This window comes from Malaclemys terrapin, chromosome 13 (genome assembly GCF_027887155.1).
Source record: "Malaclemys terrapin pileata isolate rMalTer1 chromosome 13, rMalTer1.hap1, whole genome shotgun sequence".
Taxonomy (NCBI): Eukaryota; Metazoa; Chordata; order Testudines; family Emydidae; genus Malaclemys; species Malaclemys terrapin.
The window spans coordinates 25,835,375-25,853,909 of record NC_071517.1 but is presented as its reverse complement, the minus strand read 5'-3'; the positions used below and the strand labels follow the sequence as shown (position 1 = coordinate 25,853,909).

Here is an 18,535-nt window from a genome sequence, read left to right as displayed (position 1 = left end):
TTTAATTCTTTATTAATCAAGTACTGTATCAGCAGCTCCATGATCTTGTCTGGGATCAATGTCAGACTGACAGGCCTATAATTATCTATGTTATCACATAAGAACATAAGAACGGCCATACTGGGTCAGATCAAAGGTCCATTTAGCCTAGTATCCTGTCTTCCGACAGTGGCCAATGCCAGGTGCCCCAGAGGAAATGAACAGAACAGGTAATCATCAAGTGATCCGTCCCCTGTCGCCCAGTCCTAGCTTCTGGCAAACAGAGTCTAGGGACACCATCCCTGCCCATCCTGGCTAATAGCCATTAATTTATCTAGTTCTTTTTTGAGCCCCGTTACACAACATCATAGAATCATAGAATATCAGGGTTGGAAGGGACCTCAGGAGGTCATCTCGCCCAACCCCCTGCTCAAAGCAGAACCAATCCCCAACTAAATCATCCCAACCAGGACTTTGTCAAGCCTGACCTTAAAAACCTCTAAGGAAGGAGATTCCACCACCTCCCTAGGTAGCCCATTCCAGTGCTTCATCACCCTCCTAGTGAAAAAGTTTTTCCTAATATCCAGCCTAAACCTCCCCAACTGCAGCTTGAGACCATTATTGTTAGGGGGCTTATTTCTTCACCCTCTCACTTTCCTGGTCCTTCTCGCATGAACAGAGAGCAACAATACCGAAGTCCGAAGGTGCAAACAATTCGATGTTTATTGGGGTGAACTTCCAGCAAGCAATGATTCAAGTTTCCTTCCTCAGTGTTCCCCTTCCCAGCTCTGACGCCACAGAGCTTTGCCTGTGTCCCTGTTCCCATTCCCTCCCACTTAGCAAAACATGGTTCCAGTTCCCCCACCCCCATTCCCTGTTCCCATTTCCCCCTTACTTCCTGATTGACTGCAGACTATATAGTAAAACTTGAGTTCTGTTTAGCTATACCTTAACCAATCGTTTTACTGAAATTTAACTAACCAATCCTAACATATTGTAAAATGATTATTTAACCAATTATATCCCACCACCTTAATTGGTTTACACCCAACAAAATTAATTATACAGCAGACAGAAACAATTACAGAACCAGACAGAGATTATACAGACAAACAATAGGGAAGTGGAGACTACAGTGATAGAACAATACAGAAATGAGGATTTCAACCCCAGCTATTGATAAGTGAGTTCTTGCCAGACAGGATGCTATCAAACTAAGTTTTCTTTTGCATCTTCTAGGCTCTTCCCTTTCTCTGGAGGTGATAGGAATATCAGGACAGGATTGTATTCCTAACAGCCCAATAGCACCTTATTTCCATGTGACTAGTTTGGAATGTGAGGATGTGACCATACACTTCCCAGTTTATGGCTGCCCCTGCTGCTTAGCCAAAGAACAAAGCCTCAGACTGTCACAGTAAGAGAAGGCTCTTACACAGACAGACAGTGATTTTGATTCTTTCTTTTATACCTCTATAACTAGCTAAGTGATAAGAATACACATAAATTCTTAAAGTATAGGCCTTTTCAGACAAGCCTGAATATCTATAGCCTAACACTCCACCCCTTTTCATCCTCTGGCGTTGTGTAAAGAAATACTTCCTTTTTAAAATATTGGCACAACATTACATTTCTTTCAGTCTTCTGGAACTTCTGGAACTTTTCTGGTGTTCCAAGACTTATTTAAAATCAAAACTAACTGTCAGCAAGGTCCTCATGCAGCTCTTTTACAACTCTTGAATGCAAGTTATCTGGACCTGCTGATTTAAAAATGTTTAACTTTAGTGTCTGCTGTTTAACATCCTCCTGAGATACTGGTGGAATGAAAAGAGTGTTTATCATGTGATCTGGCTACATCATCTGTTTCCCCCCCAATACAGAACAGAAATATTTATTGAACACTTCTGCCTTTTCTTCATTATTAATGATAATTCTAGTAATGAACCTATACTATTGTCAGGATTCTTTTTTTTTTTCTAATGTACTTTAAAAATGCCTTCTTATTGTCCTTAACTCTGCTGGCCAGAGATTTGCACTTGCTTCCCTTAACAATTTTCCACAGTTCCTATCATCTGATTTATAGTTATTATTCATTTCCCCATTATTCCATTTGTTACATATTATTTTTTATGTTTTTTTAAGTAGTAAGAACCTTCTTCCTCAATTGTGAAATTGTGGCTTTTGGGTACTTAGTAAGGTGTTCTTAAACAATTCCCAAACATCATTCACATTTTTCTAATTAAATTTTTCCTCCCAGATGATTTGGCTCACAATTGTTTTCAGCATTGTGAAACTGGCTTTTTAAAACATCAAGGGTATATATCACTCATCTGGACTTTATTCTGATTGCACATTATAAATATGATCAAATCATGAGGTCTTGTATCTAAGTTACCGTTAATTTTTAGTTCTGTGATCAGTTCCTCTTTACCTGTCAAGATGAGGACTAATATAGAATTCCCCCATGTTGGATACAACAGTTTTTGAGTTAGGAAACTGTCATCTAAATTTAGAAATTCTAAGAGTGTTTTAATATTGGCAGCATGAAACATCCAGCATATGTCACTCAAAATCTCGCTGCTTTTTTCTTACCCATTATAGATAAGTTCATCAGGAGCCAGTCATCCTGTTCCCTTGTGTGATTTTGGGTTTGTAACAGAGACCAACTAGTACTCCATTTTGTGTTTTATCTGTTAGTACATTGCTCATTTTCATCCTCTGAGTCAGATGCCACCAGCAGAAGGTTGATTTTCCTTTTTGGTGGTTCAGGTTCTGTAGTTTCCGCATCCGAGTGTTGCACTTTTAAGACTTCTGACAGCATACTCCACACTTTGTCCCTCTCAGATTTTGGAAGGCACTTCAGATTCTTAAACCTTGGGTCGAGTGCTGTAACTATCTTTAGAAATCTCACATTAGTACCTACTTTGTGTTTTGTCAACTCTGCAGTGAAAGTGTTAAAATGAACAACACATGCTGGATTGTCATCTGAGACTGCTATAACATGAAATATATGGCAGAATGTGGGTAAAACAGCAGGAAACATACAATTCTCCTCCATGGAGTTCAGTCATAAATTTAATTAATGTATTATTTTAACGAGCATCGTCAGCATGGAAGCATCTCCTCTGGAATGGTGGCTGAAGCATGAAGGGGCATATGAATGTTTAACATATCTGGCATGTAAATACCTTGCAATGCCAGCTACAAAAATGCCATGCGAATGCCTGTTCTCACTTTCAGGTGACATTGTAAATAAGAAGTGGGCAGCATTATCTCCCGTAAATGTAAACAAACGTAGATTGGCTGAACAAGCAGTAGAACTGAGTGGACCTGTGGGCTCTAAAGTTTTACATTGTTTTGTTTTTGAATGCAATTATGTAACAAAAATATACATTTGTAAGTTGCACTTTCATGATAAAGAGATTGCACTACAATACTTGAATGAGGTGAATTGAAAAATACTATTTCTTTTGTTTATCATTTTTACAGTGCAAATATTTGTAAAAAAAAATAATATAAAGTGAGCACTGTACACTTTGTATTCTGTGTTGTAATTGAAATCAATATATTTGAAAATGTAGAAAAAAATTCAAAACTATTTAATAAATTTCAATTGGTATTCTATTGTTTAACAATGCGGTTAAAACTGTGATGAATCGCAATTAAATTTTTTGTGTTAATCAAGTAAGTTAACTGTGATTAATTGACAGCCCTAGTAATATTTAGACCAATCCTGATTGTTTTTTGTCTAACCTGTTCTTAAAAAGCTCCAGTGATGGAGATTCCACAACTTCCTGTGGCAATTTGTTCGAGTGTTTAACTACCCTGACATCTTTCCTAATGTCCAGCCTAAACCTCCCTTGCTGCAGTTTAAACCCATTGCTTCTTGTCCTATCCTCAGAGGTTAACGAGAACAATTTTTTCTCCCTCTGACTTGTAAAAAACTTTTATGTATTTGAAAACTCTTATCGTGTCCCCGCTCAGTCTTCTCTTCTCCAGACTAAACAAACTAAGTTTTTTCAATCTCTCCTCATAGGTCTTGTTTTCTAGACCTTTAATCATTTTTGTTACTCTTCTCTGGACTTTATCCAATTTGTTCACATCTTTCCTGAAATGTGGCTCCTAGAACTGGAGACAATACTCCAGTTGAGGCCTAATCAGCGTGGAGTAGAGCGGAAGAATTGCTTCTCATGTCTTGCTTACGACACTCCTGCTAATACATCCCAGAATAATGTTCACTTTTTTTGCAACAGTGTTACACTGTTGGCTCATATTTAGCTTGTGATCCACTATGACCCCCAGATCCCTTTCCACAGTACTCCTTCCTAGCCAGTCATTTCCCATTTTGTATGTGCGCAATTGATTGTTCCTTTGTAAGTGGCGTACTTTGCATTTGTCCGTATTGAATTTCATCCTATTTACTTCAGACCATTTCTCCAGTTTTCCCAGATCATTTTGAATTTTAATCCTATCTTCCAAGTACTTGCAATCCCTCCCAGCTTGGTATCGTGCGCAAACTTTATAAGTGTGCTCTCTATGCCATTATCTAAATCATTGATGAAGATACTGAACAGAACCGGACCCAGGATCAATCCCTGCAGGACCCCACTCGTTATGCCCTTCCAGCTTGATTGCGAACCACTGATAGCTACTCTCTGGGAATGATTTCCCAACCAGTTATTCATCCACTTTAGCTCTATCTGGGCTAAATTTCTCTAGTTTCTTTATGAGAAGGTCATGTGAGACAGTATCAAAAGTCCCACTAAAGTCAAGATATACCAGGCCTACTGCTTCCCCTCTATCCACAAGGCTTGTATTGGATTTATTTGTTCCTTGCTCTCTATTACTCTTGATCTTTGGAAGGTTTTCTCCAGGGGAGAGGCTGCAGCATGTTGTACTTGTGGTCTGCGTGTTAGTTGGCAGAGTTTTTGTACAGCCTTCACATGCTGTTGGGGAGCTGCTGCTGGTCACTCAAGATTCTGCAGCTTATTCCAACAGTTCCTTTTGTTCTTGTTACATTGCTAAATGTTTGCTCCTTAGACAGTTAATCAGGGTCACTGGGCTGTGGTGGAATGTCCCTGGTGCACTTTGGCTAAACAATACCATCTCTTTCTGGCCAGACCCACTCATAGCCTTCAGCGGTGCTGGATGCTTTCCCCCTATTTGGATCACCTATCTTCAGTCTCCAGCACTTTTGTATGGGACCTCTTCCTAGTCCCACCATCACGTCTTCCTCAGCACTCCTCAAAGTGCATTAGTTGAAGATATCATGCTGTCTTCTTGGGTTTTCTTGTAATTCTTGTGTCTGTTTGAAAGAGTTCTCCAGTATAACTGAAACTCTTTCTCTTCTCTGAGCCCTGCTGTCTGTCTCCTCCTCCTCCATTCCCGGTGAGAATGTACTTGGAAAAGACTAAACGGGGTGGTTTCTTGGTCTTGACATTCATTTCAGTTTATTGTTATAATAGCATCTTCAATATAAACTATATTCTCAAGTGCTTTACAGTGGTAAGTGATAAATAACAGCAGAGGTGGTAATGGCAAGGGAGAGAAGAGATGTTTTGGACTGAAGTTTGAAGTGCAGTGGAGGGCCAGAGGCAGAGAGATATAGGGATGGCAGGAGCTGTAGAGGAGGAGGCTGTTGCACTAGCCTTGATGAGATTGTGCAGGGGAAGAGGGAGAGGCCAGTACTAGATGACTAAAGAGAACACTGTGTATCTGGGGAGAATCCAGAAAAGGTCTTAAAAACAAGAAAGGTAATTTTAGGCTGAATCCTGAAACGAAAGGAAGTCAGTGCTATTGAATGTGATGGGGTGGCACAGCTGAACTTCTTTCTAGGTGTGGGAGAGCCGATCACAGCATTCTGTTTGTGCTGCAGCTAGGAGAAATTAGGGACCATTGAGAAGAGTGTTCTAGTATTGAAAGGAGATGGGCGCTATGGATGAGGGTTCAGCAAATGTGGAGTAGAGGTACATTTGTTGAAGGAAGATGAGGGGCAGAGGAGGTGGCCTCTGAGTCGAGGGAGATGCCAAGGTTTCAAACTGGAGAAAAGCTAATTTACGAGTCCCCACTGTTCATCTGCTTTGTAGAGGGAGATGACTAGCGGTGTGGCAGTGTTCTATGTGAATAGCTTTCTGAACCGGGAGCTGCCCAGACAAAGAGCTCAGTACATTCAGTGTTCTTGAAAGGTGCGAGGCTCATGGTCCTGGCTGCTAATGTCCTCTGTCCATACATAGCTAAAAGCAAAAGCAGCAGTAGTGCAAGCTTCTTGAGACCCCAACTACCTGACAGTCTGCCTCCCCCCACCCCCGCCTTGAGGGAGATGTTAGGTTCTTTCAGCCCTTGGCATCTCTGCAGGGGCAGCATACTGTATATTGTAGTCATGTCCTCTGTGATGTGTATATTTGATGAGGCATGGAACAGACTCACCAAACTCATTTCACATACACCACTGAACTGCTGTCAGATAGATTTGAACCAGTGACCTAGACATGAAAATGTCTGTAGCTGCATTACTAATCCCCCGAGCCATCCACTCTCTGTGCCTACAGTAGCTGTATTTCACCCATTTGGCTGCATTGGAGGGGTGTGTGGAGTGATTCCTGTGTATGCTGTGCAAGTAGCTTGCCAATTTTCCAGAGTGCTGTAGGATCCGTTGGGAAAGGAAGGAATTATTGTTCTAAGCTAAAACATAAGTTACTAGAAAATTAAGGCTGCATGGTGAAGCACTCAGAATATCAGGAAATGTCAAAGGTAAGAACAATTGTGCAACAGCTACTCTACCCCCTGAGTATGTATCATTACGAGGCAGTCTGCAATTACATGATCATACATTATTTCTCAAATAGTGCAGTACCAGAGCCTGACCCTGAAAACACTCTACAACCATCTGTAGTGCTTATTAATGAGTTGTCTCACTGATGTCCATGTTTCTACACTCAGTTGTGAACACTATGCTCAGTAGAGTTGGTAGGATGATGCCCTAGTGTCACAGTTTTTTCTACAAGTTTTGGCAAGAACTGGTTTATAATGATAAATTTGTCTCTTTTCCTCCCCTTCCCCCGTCTCAAGCTGGAAAACAGTTGAACTGTTTTTGATGAAGCTTTTGAAAAACAAAAGTCTTCAGGCAGAAACTGAGCATGGAAAACTTTATCCTGAAACACAAGTGTTGGAAAGCTATAATAGAATGCAAACCCTTATGTATCTTTAACTTTAGAGGCCACTACCAGACAAAAAATGGTTTGGTCTAGCACGGACAGTATAAATCATGGCATGAAACGGCCAACTGGTCTGAAAGACCTGTGGGCACGCTGTGATGGATGCACAGTGTAGGGAGTGCCTTCATCTTAATTTCCTTCCTTTAGTAAATTAAAATATAATATTTGAGGGTTACATTTAAAAGCAGTGCTCAGGTCCCAGCATCAATGGGAGCTGTGGCTAACTCATTCACTGCACGTTGCTTTGAACATAAAACCCTGAATATTGTTTTGCTGTAGGTTTTAAAGAGATAAAGAAAATCTTTGATTACCCTTTGCTGCTTACTGATGCTCCACCTGATAACGCTGAGATTTGGAGTAAAATTTGGCCAGAGATTTCATACTCTGAACTAACTTGCTTTAGATTTATATTAATTGCAATTTTTTTCTCATTTAAAAACATGGTCTAATTCTTTAAAGCATGTTGCTTTCATGTCTTTGAGACTCCATGCCCCACCCTGGGACTGGGGTCCTGGCAGGTTTCTCTTGAACTGGCTGAGGATGATGTAATAGTAGCATGTTAGTGATAAAACCTCTGCCATTCCTTACTCTTTCAGAGAATTCGGTCAACGGTGGATGAAAAGGAACAGAAACAGCTTCTAATGGACTTGGATGTAGTGATGCGAAGTAGTGACTGCCCCTATATTGTTCAGTTTTATGGAGCACTCTTCAGAGAGGTGGGCATTCAGGGTTTGTTTCATTTATACCAGAGGTTTTATTTTAATTTCAAATTTAATTTGCAGCAGCCTTCAGTTTATTATAAGAGAAAGGAGTTAATTTACTGGGGGATTTTTGAGTCGCAGGTTGTCATCAAACCCATTACTAGAAGGGAAGAGACTCTGGGTTCTGATTGCTGCTATGTATATATTTTGGTGTTCATTTATATGATCCCTGTTATGATTATTGCTGCTTTCCTGCCATGCTCTCTCATGCTCACATCTAGGATTTGGGGGCGTTTCAGTGGTTTGACTGTCTGGACAGATGTGGCACTCAGATACCTGACACATTTCACACATCTGATTTATAGATGTGCTGTACACAGACTCTCAAAGGTTGTGCGCTTTGCACGCTGCCTTGTGCTGGGGAGGGCTGGAGCTGTAAAGCCCCAGGAGTCGCTGCAGCAGGGGAGAAGGGGTGTGGTGCTTAGGAGGCACAATCCTTCCCAGAGCTGCTTGGCATGCATGCTGCACAATGGACATGCCAGACCCTCTCAACCAAGGCACTTCTTTTGGAGTGATTTGCACCTGAGGACACTAGTAGGGAGTCAGTCCTAAACTGCCCTGAGCCCAAGGCCTGTCATTACCTTTGGCCCTGTCACAGGGCTTGACTGTCCTGGGAGATTACATTGTGTAGAACATCCTGCTGGGTAACCAGGAGTTAGCACTTGGTGTAGATAAGGACTGCCCTCAGCTGGCTAGGGTTAACCTGAGCATGGGCCCTAGTGCTACCCACCACGTGGCGATGAGATGTTAATGCTACATGTCCTGACTATGCTGAGTGTTTACCACCATATAAGTTAACGTGTTTTCAGGCCATGTAATTTCTGGGTGTAGACAAGGACAAAGAAAGTGTAGCAGGGAGGGATTGTCTCTCTGCTCCATCCCCTGCACCCACAAGGGCGAAGCAAATCCAATCTTTAGTGATCAATAAAAACAATGGGGAAAGAGGCCCACTGCATGGGTGTGCACAGAGAACCTGTCCCTTCATTCTGTGTAGGCACAAACTGGGGGGATGGTCTACTGGAACTAGCACAACTGCCAGAACTCAAATGACAAGCCAGAGTCAATTGTAACTTCACAGTCTAGCCCATACAATTGGCATGGCGGGGATCAGATTGTGACTGTGAGCATCACGGTCTGGTTCCTGTCTTCCCCTTTCTCCAGATGGAAATGGTTCATGCCAGCCCTTTGCTGATACAGATTATTTCTCCCTTTGCGCTGGCTCTGATAGTTCACGTGATATGGTGGGGTGAGGGAGGAGGCAGAGACATAGGTCCAACCTTGCTCCACCACTGCCTTCCCACTCCCTGCATGTCTGCACTGGAGGGAGGGTAGCAACTCATGAGCAGCCTGTGCAGACAAGTAGAGGTTCATAACTGAGCTCTGAAAGATGAAGGTTGGTCTTGTAGGGTAAGTGGCTTACAACGGGAAAGACTCCACTTCAATTCCTGGCTTTCCAGACTCCCTGTCTGACCTCTGGCATGTCACTTGTTTCCCTGTGCCTTAATTCCCTATCTGTACAACCAGGCTAATAATCCTTCCTTTCTCCTGTCCTCTGTCTGTCTTGTAATCCTTTAAGGGTAGGGATTCTCTTAGTGTGTGTGTGGTACAAGCCCTAGCACGATGGGGCCTCGATCTTGGTTGAAAGCTTCTAGATGCCACTATAAAACAAATAATTATCAATAATTCTGATAAATTGGTTTGAACAAAATCCCTAGACAGGAACCTCTCTTGCCAGTTGCTGCTGAGTTACAGATTTATTGTTTTATGTCTCTGGCACCTCTCCACAGCTCTAGGAACACCACAAAATGAAAACACACAGCAGCAGTATGTTTTGATTTAAATTTCCACATAGAAAAATACCACTCTACAGACTTAGTTACTCGCTCTGCCGTATCATGAGCCCCCTACTGCATCATCCCCCCACCAGGCTCCTGCCTGTCCAGCTGCAGACCCCAGTGTCAGTAAATGTAGACAGCATGCCTAGTAGGCTGTCGACCTGGGATCTACCTTTGCCATCACCCCGTCCAGCCAAGATAGTTACAATAGAACTGAAAGTAAACTAATAGAACTGAGATTAAATAGCACATTTTACAATTGGTGAGTAACATCAGCCAAAATTGCCCCACCACATCCACCCTGCCAACCATTCATAGAGATTGAAGGGAAAAGTCTTCCCATAACCTTGCTCAGCCCTGCCATATCCCTCACAGACAGCAGGGGTGTTCCTCCTCACTCCCCGCCCCGCCCCACCATATCCCTCACACACACACACTCCCACCATATCTCTCACACACAGCAGGGGTGTTCCTCTTCACCCCTCGCCCCGCCCCGCCATATCCCTCATACACACACTCCCGCCATATCCCTCACACACAGCAGGGGTGTTCCTCCTCACTCCCCCCCACCATATCCCCTCACACACAACAGGGGTGTTCCTCCTCACACACACACACCCCTGCCATATCCCTCACACACAGCAGGGGTGTTCTACCTCCTCACATACACACACATCATAACCCTCACACACAGCAGGGTTGTTCCACCTACGTAATCATCACTAGCATTCATTCTAGACTACTTACTATACCTGAAACAACAGGGACTATCCGCATCATCTCTTAGGGTCCACCTGGCTGCAATCTCAGTGTTTCACCTGTGAGTGAACAGCCGTTCCGTGTTCTCAAACACCATCTGTAGTTGTTTTCTCAAAGGACTTGACAGCCATGACAAGCAGGCCCTCCCTGGGATCTCAACATGGTATTGTTGAGGCTCATGGATCCCCCTTTCAAGCCGCTGGCAATGTGGTCTCTGCTCTACTTGTCCTGGAAGGTGGCCTTCCTAGTGACCATTACTTCAGCTAGAAGGGTCTTGGAGATTGGGGCCCTCACTTCAGAACCTCCGTACACGGTATTCTTCCAGGACAAAGTCCAGCTGCATCCTCCTCCAACCTTCCTTCCAAAAATGGTTTCACAATTCCATAGTAACCAGAACATCTTCCTTCCGGTCTTCTATCCGAAACCACATGCCAACTGAAAGAAACAGAGGCTTCACTCACTGGGCGTCAGACCTGCACCAGCCTTCTACATAGAAAGGACTAAATCATTTCGGATATTACTCAACTTTTTGTGGCTGTTGCAGACAGGATGAAAGGTCTTCCAATCTCAGCCCAGAGAATTTCATCATGGATCACTTCCTGTATTTGCACATGCTACAACCTGGCAAAGGTCCCTGCTCCTGCCCTGACAGCACGTTCCACAAGGGCCCAAGCATCTTCGTCTGCATTTGTGGCACAGGTCACTAAACAGGACATTTGTAGAGCAGCAACATGGTTATCAGTTCACACTTTCCTGTCTTGATATGCCATCACTCAGCAGGCTAGAGACGATGCTGGATTTGGCTGAGTGGTGTTACAATCAGCTCGTCAATGAACTCTGAACCCTCCACCTGCACTACTACTTGGGAGTCACCTACATTGGAATGGATATGAGCAAGCACTCGAAGACGAAAAAATGGTTACTGATCTTTCGTAACTGTTGTTCTTCAAGGTGTGTTGCATATGTCCATTCCAACCCCCACCCCAGCCCCTCTGTTGGAGTTAGCCGGCAAGAAGGAACGGAGGGGGCTGCTACTTGGCGCTATGAGCGCACGACTCCAGGGAGCACTAGAGCCGACCTGACAGAAACCACTGAGGGAAAAAATTTCCGGCAGTGGTGCTCGGGGCTAGCACACATCTACATTGGAATGGTCAGCTCTAGGCCATATTTCTAATGCAGGCATCCATCCCAGGCCTGGAATAAAAATTCCTAACTGAACTGAGAGGCAGGTCAACCTGGCGGCAGCTATTGAGGCAAAAGATTTAACTCAGTAAGGAAAGGAATAGATTCCCCCCACTCCATCCTTTCCTCCTCTTTCAAAAATGGAAAATGGTGTACAGTCCAGCAAGAATTCTCCATCAAGAAGAGCTTACAGATGCATCTCCCTCTCTGGGAGCTGGGACACTTCCATTTGAAAATCCATTAGAAGCATCAGTGGTAGATGCAGCAGATACATTTTAAAGGGCAGTGGCTGTTGCCATTGTGATGTGCTGTGAATCATGACTTCACACTTTGGGGTTTCCCATAGAGGTCAAGAACGTCCTGAGGACCTGCCCTTTGATGAAACTCACCTTTTTAACCAAAAGACAGATGAGTCCTTACACACTCTACAGGACTTCAGGGTCACCCTCTGCTCCCTGGGAATATGTACACCTTCCCCAAACAACTCCACAGGTAAGCATACAAGCCTAGACCCAAGGCTCAACAGTTTTACCACCAGCATCCTTATGAGCTACCCCGTAATGGGCAAAGGATTCAGAAGTCCCATTTCTTACATTGTCTTACATGGGCAACATCATCACCCCAATCCCAGCCCCCATCTAAACAATATTTTTGATGAGAGCTCAAGAACTGCAAACCACCAAATGCTGATTCCCACACACCGTTTGGGAGTCATATAGTACTCTTTTTCCACATCTGGAGTGCTTTGACAATGGACAAATGGGCACTAAACATCATTCATCCTGGCTATGCAATCAAATTTACCTCCCTGCCACCTCTAAAATTCCCATCACCAGACCTTTTCAGTGGCCATTCTCATGAGGAGATTTTCAGACAAGAAATACAATCCCTCTTACAGTGGGGAGCAATAAGGGGTACCTCTTTAGTACCAAGGAAAGGGTTTTACTCAACATATTTCCTAGTACCCAAAAAGAAGGGTGGCTGGAGAGCCATCCTCAATTTCCATCATCTCAACTGTGTTATTCACACACTGAAATTTTGCATGATCACACTGGCATTTATAATCCCATCTTTGGAAAATGGCATGTGCTTTACAGCTCTCAATATGAAGGAAGCATACTTCCATGTGGACATTCACCCTGCTCACAGACATTTTTTTAGATTCATGATAGCCCTGAATATTTTCAATATAGCATGTTCCTATTTTGCCTTGCTTTCAAGGGTATTTACTAAGGTCATCTTGGTAGTAGCAGTCCATATTAGGCATTGTGGCTTCACCATCTTCCACATCTCAAAAACTGGCTTCTCATTGCCAAGAAGCCTACAAGTCGACTTCATCAAGGCTTCAACTTCTGTCTTTTCCCAGGGGTCAGTATAAACTTGGAAAAGTCTGTGCTCACCCCAACACAGACTTTAGATTTCATCAGAGCATTCCTAAATTCAGTCACAGCAAGGTCTTTTTTGCCAGTGGATAGGTTCCAAGTGATGAATAACCTCATAGATCAGGTCAAGAGCAACACTTGAACACCCTTTTTCTCCTGGGACATATGGTTTCATGTACTTATGGCACGCCATTTGCCAGACTCCATCTTCATTGCCTCCAAGCGTGGCTTCAAACTGTGTGCTCACCAAACCAACAGTCTGTGAATGCCACAGTAACTGTTCCCATCAAAATAACAGAATCCCCACAGGTATGAGTGGGCATTCGTTTCCCCCTTACCAGTCAATACGATCTTTACAGATGCCTCCCTTTTAGGCTGGGGAGCTTATATGGAAAGTCACACAGCTCAGGGCACTTGGACATCTCGAGAGACACATCCACATACTGGAATTCTGGGTGGTCCAAGAGACTTGCAAAGCCTTTCTCCCATTAATTCAAGGTCACCATATCTTCATAATATCGAACAACGTGACAACTGTCTTTTACTCAATAAGCAGGGCGGAACAAGATCCATTTCCTTGTGTGCAGAAGCAGCCACTCTAGAATCAAATCTGCCAGGGAATCAAAATGTGCTGGTGGACTTCCTCAGCAGACACTTCACTAAGGATCATGAGTGGTAAACAGTACTTTTGCTCTATGGGGAACCCCCACAATGGGCCTGTTCACTTCTCAAATGAACAGAAAGTGCAATATATAGTACTCCAGAGGAGCCCTAAGACATAACTGACAGGCTAATGCTCTACTTCTTCAGTGGTCAGACCATCTGAACTATGCCTTCCTCGCTTACTGCTCCTATCTCAAGTCTTGGGGAAAATTCATCAGGACAAGGCACAAGTCATCCTCAATGTCTACAATTGACTCATCTCTTTATAGGCATTGCCTGACCCCTTCCCAATTGAGTTTAATAATCAAACAGGGCTGGCTGGCCTTAGGCCTCCTGGTCCTTGAAGGCATGGACCACCCTGTTACATCTTGAAGCTTACCTAACTAGTATTGCATCACCGCATCATAACAACCACTCTCAGAAGCAGATTTCTGGTAGAAGAGGGCTCCTTAATCTAGCAGACAAAGGAAGCATGAGATCCAGTGGCTGAAAGCTGAAGCTAGATAAATTTAGACTGGAAAAAAGCACAAAATTATAAGTCAGGGTAATTAACCATTGGACCCATTGAACCATTGGAATAGCATACCAAGGGTTGTGGTGGATTCCCCATCATTTAAAAGGCTTTAACATTGGATGTCTTAGGATATGCTCTAGCTAACTAGAAGTTTCAGGCTTAATGGAGGAATTACTGGGCAAAGCTTCTGGCCTGTTTATGCAGGAGATAATCATAATGGTCTCTTCTGGCCTTTAAATCTGTGAATCTGCATGAAAGTTATTAACATCTAGACGTAGATTCAAAATTCCCCCTAGGACTCCTGGGATTTATCTCCAGGTGAACATGGCCCCAGCTCTGTGAAATAGGAGTGAAAGAGTTATAACACAGGATTTTTTTTCCTCCTCAGAGAAAACAATGAGTTTTCAATAACTTAAAGAAAAGTTCTAGTCTTCTCTTAAACACCTCCCCATGTATTAGCAAGCAAGACCTTTTCTGATGTCTAATCAAGAAAAATCTATCACAGAGCTGAGAAGACTTCTTTGGAGGAATCTCCTACATTTGTTGGACTGTAATTGACTTATATCAAAAGTTTGTACCTTATTCATAATCACACACTCTCAAGACTCTGAATTGCCAGTCATGGGCCAAAGGTCTCAAAACTGTGATGGTAGGTATACATATTGCAGTACCTGTTTGAAACCACAGTGCACAACACTTACAAGCATAGACTCAACCACTCACCTTTTAATTCTGTATTCAATGCAACCAGCCTTATGAACTGCTTTTCTGAAGAGTTTGCCTCGTCAGTGCTCTGCCTCTGCCCCGTCAAACATCTGCTCTGGGCAAGGGTCAACCAGAAGAAAAAAGACTAGTTGTCTGAGCTCTAGAACCATTTGATGTTTTAGGCCAACATGCTTACATGATTAATTACACTAAAAAGTGTTTAAGTTCAAGAATGCAGCGCTGCTGTTGGGCAAAATACCGATCCTATATAATGCCTGTATTTACAACAATGAAGACATGCCTCAGAATGCCGAAATCCACCATAAACAGCTCAAACTAAGCCATTTGTCATCCATAACAGTTAGCACAGAAGACTTTGGAACAATAGCCCTTAGTTTGGACTGAGAGTTGGTATATTTTTGAACTTTTTATTCCAGTGAAACAGTCTAATTTAATCATGATTTAAAATGTCATCATTTAAAAAAAATCAATTTTAAATAACTTAAATGTTGTGCTATAACTTAGTAAAATGCTCAGCCTCATATTCTTAGTTTCTCTGGTAGCTGTGGAATCCACACCTGTGTAACACATTTAAGGTTACGTTTTGCCTTTACCACTGAACTGGATATAATAAATGCAAAATATGAAATCCTTTGCAAATCACCTTTAAAGATAGAGAACTAGTCTGTCAGTATTAACAGGGGCACTGTTTGAAATGAGGGGATATTAATCTCTCATGGAGGTTTGCTTCAGTTCTGGGTTTGAATATTTTATCTGGGGTTCTATGTTCTGTGTAATTTTTAGCCTTTACATCTTTTAAATAAAATGATATAAATCATGGAAAGCGACTCAGACCTGGGCTTTAGCATCCAATTCTATTTCCAGTGACCTGGCATCTTACACACAGGAGGGCATGAGATGCCTCTCCTCCCTGTGGTCTTCTCTTTCTTCTAGTAGGGCAAGGTTGTCTGTCACAAACCGAGAGGAATATCTTTACTTTCACTGTACACGTTAGTATATGCACCCAAGGTTCTTCAATATGGCTTCAGCCCCCCCACATGGGCCAGACTGTTGGAGCATAATAAATGTTGCCCGTTCATCCCGATCAGATTCAAAGGGTCTCTGCATTCTGTTGATTCTTATGAATTATTTTACCGTGACATATGTTTGTTCTTTTTTTAGGGTGACTGTTGGATCTGTATGGAGCTCATGTCTACCTCGTTTGATAAGTTTTACAAATATGTATATAGTGTATTAGATGATGTTATTCCAGAAGAAATCTTAGGCAAAATCACTTTAGCTGTAAGTATTTAAATTTTGCTGCTCTCTTTTTGCACATTTTTAAAGATCATTTAAAAAGTTTATGCTTTTGACTTTTTAGCCCTGTTCCCTCTGGTTTATTTGCATTCTGTAGAATCTTTATGGTTCTGGTTTTACCATTGCTTTATTATTATGTTAACTCCATTACTTGGTGGAGATGCAGTCAGCAGCCCTGGAGGGAGAGGCCTCAGTGAATAAAGACACCCCAGAATCTTTTGCCTGAAATTCAAGCTGAATCCAAAGGCCCTCTTTTTGTTCTGGTTCATTGACATTCCCGTAACCCTCCCTTCGGATTGTCACATTAACAGATGGCACTAGCCTAGGCTGGTTCATTGCTGGGCAGGAGGTTCTCATTCTAGGCAGGGCCAATGGAGAGCCAAACTCTTCTGGTTTGCTCTCTTTTCATGCGGCTCCCATGTTTTTCAGTGCATCTGGAATTCATTAAAACGGTAATTTAGAAAAAAAATCACGAAAAAGTGCAAGTTTTTGAAGTGAAAATATTTTTGTGTCTGTGATCATATTTTATCCCCAGAGTTTCATAAAGAAATGGGATGGATTTTGAATCCGCAGTGAAAGACAAAATGTTCAAATTTCAGGCATTTTGTATTTTCTTGTGACTGTTTCTTCCACCTCCACTGGCCACTGAGACATGGGAAAAACCTGACCTTTGGGTGTTTTGATCAGGCAGTTTCAGAGCACGTAAGAGTTCTGCACTTTTACATTCTCCATGTCAGTAAACTTTGGAGTGAAAAGATACTGCCAAAATCAAAGGGAAGACCAATCCTGGGCAGAGTGGAAGTGATGGGGTGTGTCCATGCAATACTGGGGCTGGCACTGGGTGTCCAGCTCATAGGGTTTTATCTCTTCTGCTACCTTTACTGCAAATTCTCAAAAATAAGGGCAGGTCTTCACTACCCGCCGGATCGGCGGGTAGAGATTGCTCTATCGGGGATCGATTTATCGCGTCTCGTCTAGACGTGGATAAATCGATCCCTGAACGCGCTCTCCGTCGACTCTGGAACTCCAGCTTGCGAGAGACGGAAGCGGAGTCAACGGGGGAGCGGCAGCGGTCGACTTGCCGCCATCCTCACGGCCAGGTAAGTCGACCTAAGATATGCCGACTTCTGCGATGCTATTCGCGTAGCTGAAGTTGCGTATCTTAGGTCGACCCCACCCCCTAGTGTAGACCAGGGCTAAGTTAGGCTTTTGGAGCTGTGTTTGACACTTGTGAGTTTAAGGCAAGATAGCTCAGGATCCCCTTGTCCCCAGAGCCAGCCTGTCAGTGTAGTGCCACTGGGACTTGTTTGTAGCTTTTGGAGGGATGGCCAAAACTGAGTGGACAACACAGACTCCATTTCACCTATTGCTATGGAGCGAGAACGGTTTCTCCTTAGTACCCCTAGCAATGGTTAGATTGCTGTATAGAACCATTAATGCCCATCACTTGCTTTGTGGGCAGAGTGTGAGGCATGCTGACTGCATGGAACAGCCGGCAACTTCTGAATCTTTCCCAGTGTCCAGGAGCACTGATGCTTCATTTGAATGGAATCAGGAGGTCAGTGAACCTCAGCCAATTACACAACTGGCTTCTTCAAACAGCCTTCCACAAGAGAGGCACAGAACAGTGACACAAGCAAAAATAACCCACCCCAACTCTCACCCCCACACACACACGCCAAGGTACAGGCCTTGCAGAACAGTGGGACAGTGACAGGAGAACACTATGTATATGCATCATCATTTTGTTAGGTCCTTGGATGCTGCTGAATAAGAACTTAGGTAACGGGAGATGCATGCATGAAATATCGTAGCAATTAGCTGGGCCTGACCCCTAGAGCCCTGCGTGGATACAAAATTTGTATCCGCATCCAATTCACCATCCACAAACATGGTCAGCGGATATCTGCAGTTTTGCAGGGCTCTACTGACCTCTCTTTTGGAAATGTCGGAATAGGTTCTTCATTAGCCACACAGAGAAATAGCTTGACAGACAGCTTGTTAACATGTCCATATGATCCACATTACTCAAGAGTATTGTCTTGTGTATACATGAGGGAAGGGGATTGGGGTATGGAAAAGTAGAGAAATCAAAGTGACATCAGTAGCACCAGAAGTTTGTAAGTAAAGTGCCAGTCCACCACTAGTGTCAAAACCCACCTTTTTCAAAGGGTGACTGAACTGCAGCCTGCTGCCTCAGTGGCTGTTGGCACTGCAGCCCTCTGGC

The 18,535-nt window shown here is 43.2% G+C and overlaps 1 protein-coding gene across 8 annotated transcripts in view; it reads left to right on the top strand.

Annotated features, from left to right (window-relative positions):
• Positions 1 to 18,535, top strand: part of MAP2K4 (mitogen-activated protein kinase kinase 4) — a 168,962-nt gene that overhangs the window by 112,361 nt on the left and 38,066 nt on the right. For all 8 annotated transcript variants that reach the window (XM_054047059.1, XM_054047060.1, XM_054047061.1 and 5 more), the window contains 2 exons: positions 7,787 to 7,906; positions 16,174 to 16,293. In XM_054047059.1, the coding sequence (XP_053903034.1) occupies positions 7,787 to 7,906; positions 16,174 to 16,293 (240 nt within the window). The remainder of the gene's footprint in view (positions 1 to 7,786; positions 7,907 to 16,173; positions 16,294 to 18,535) is intronic.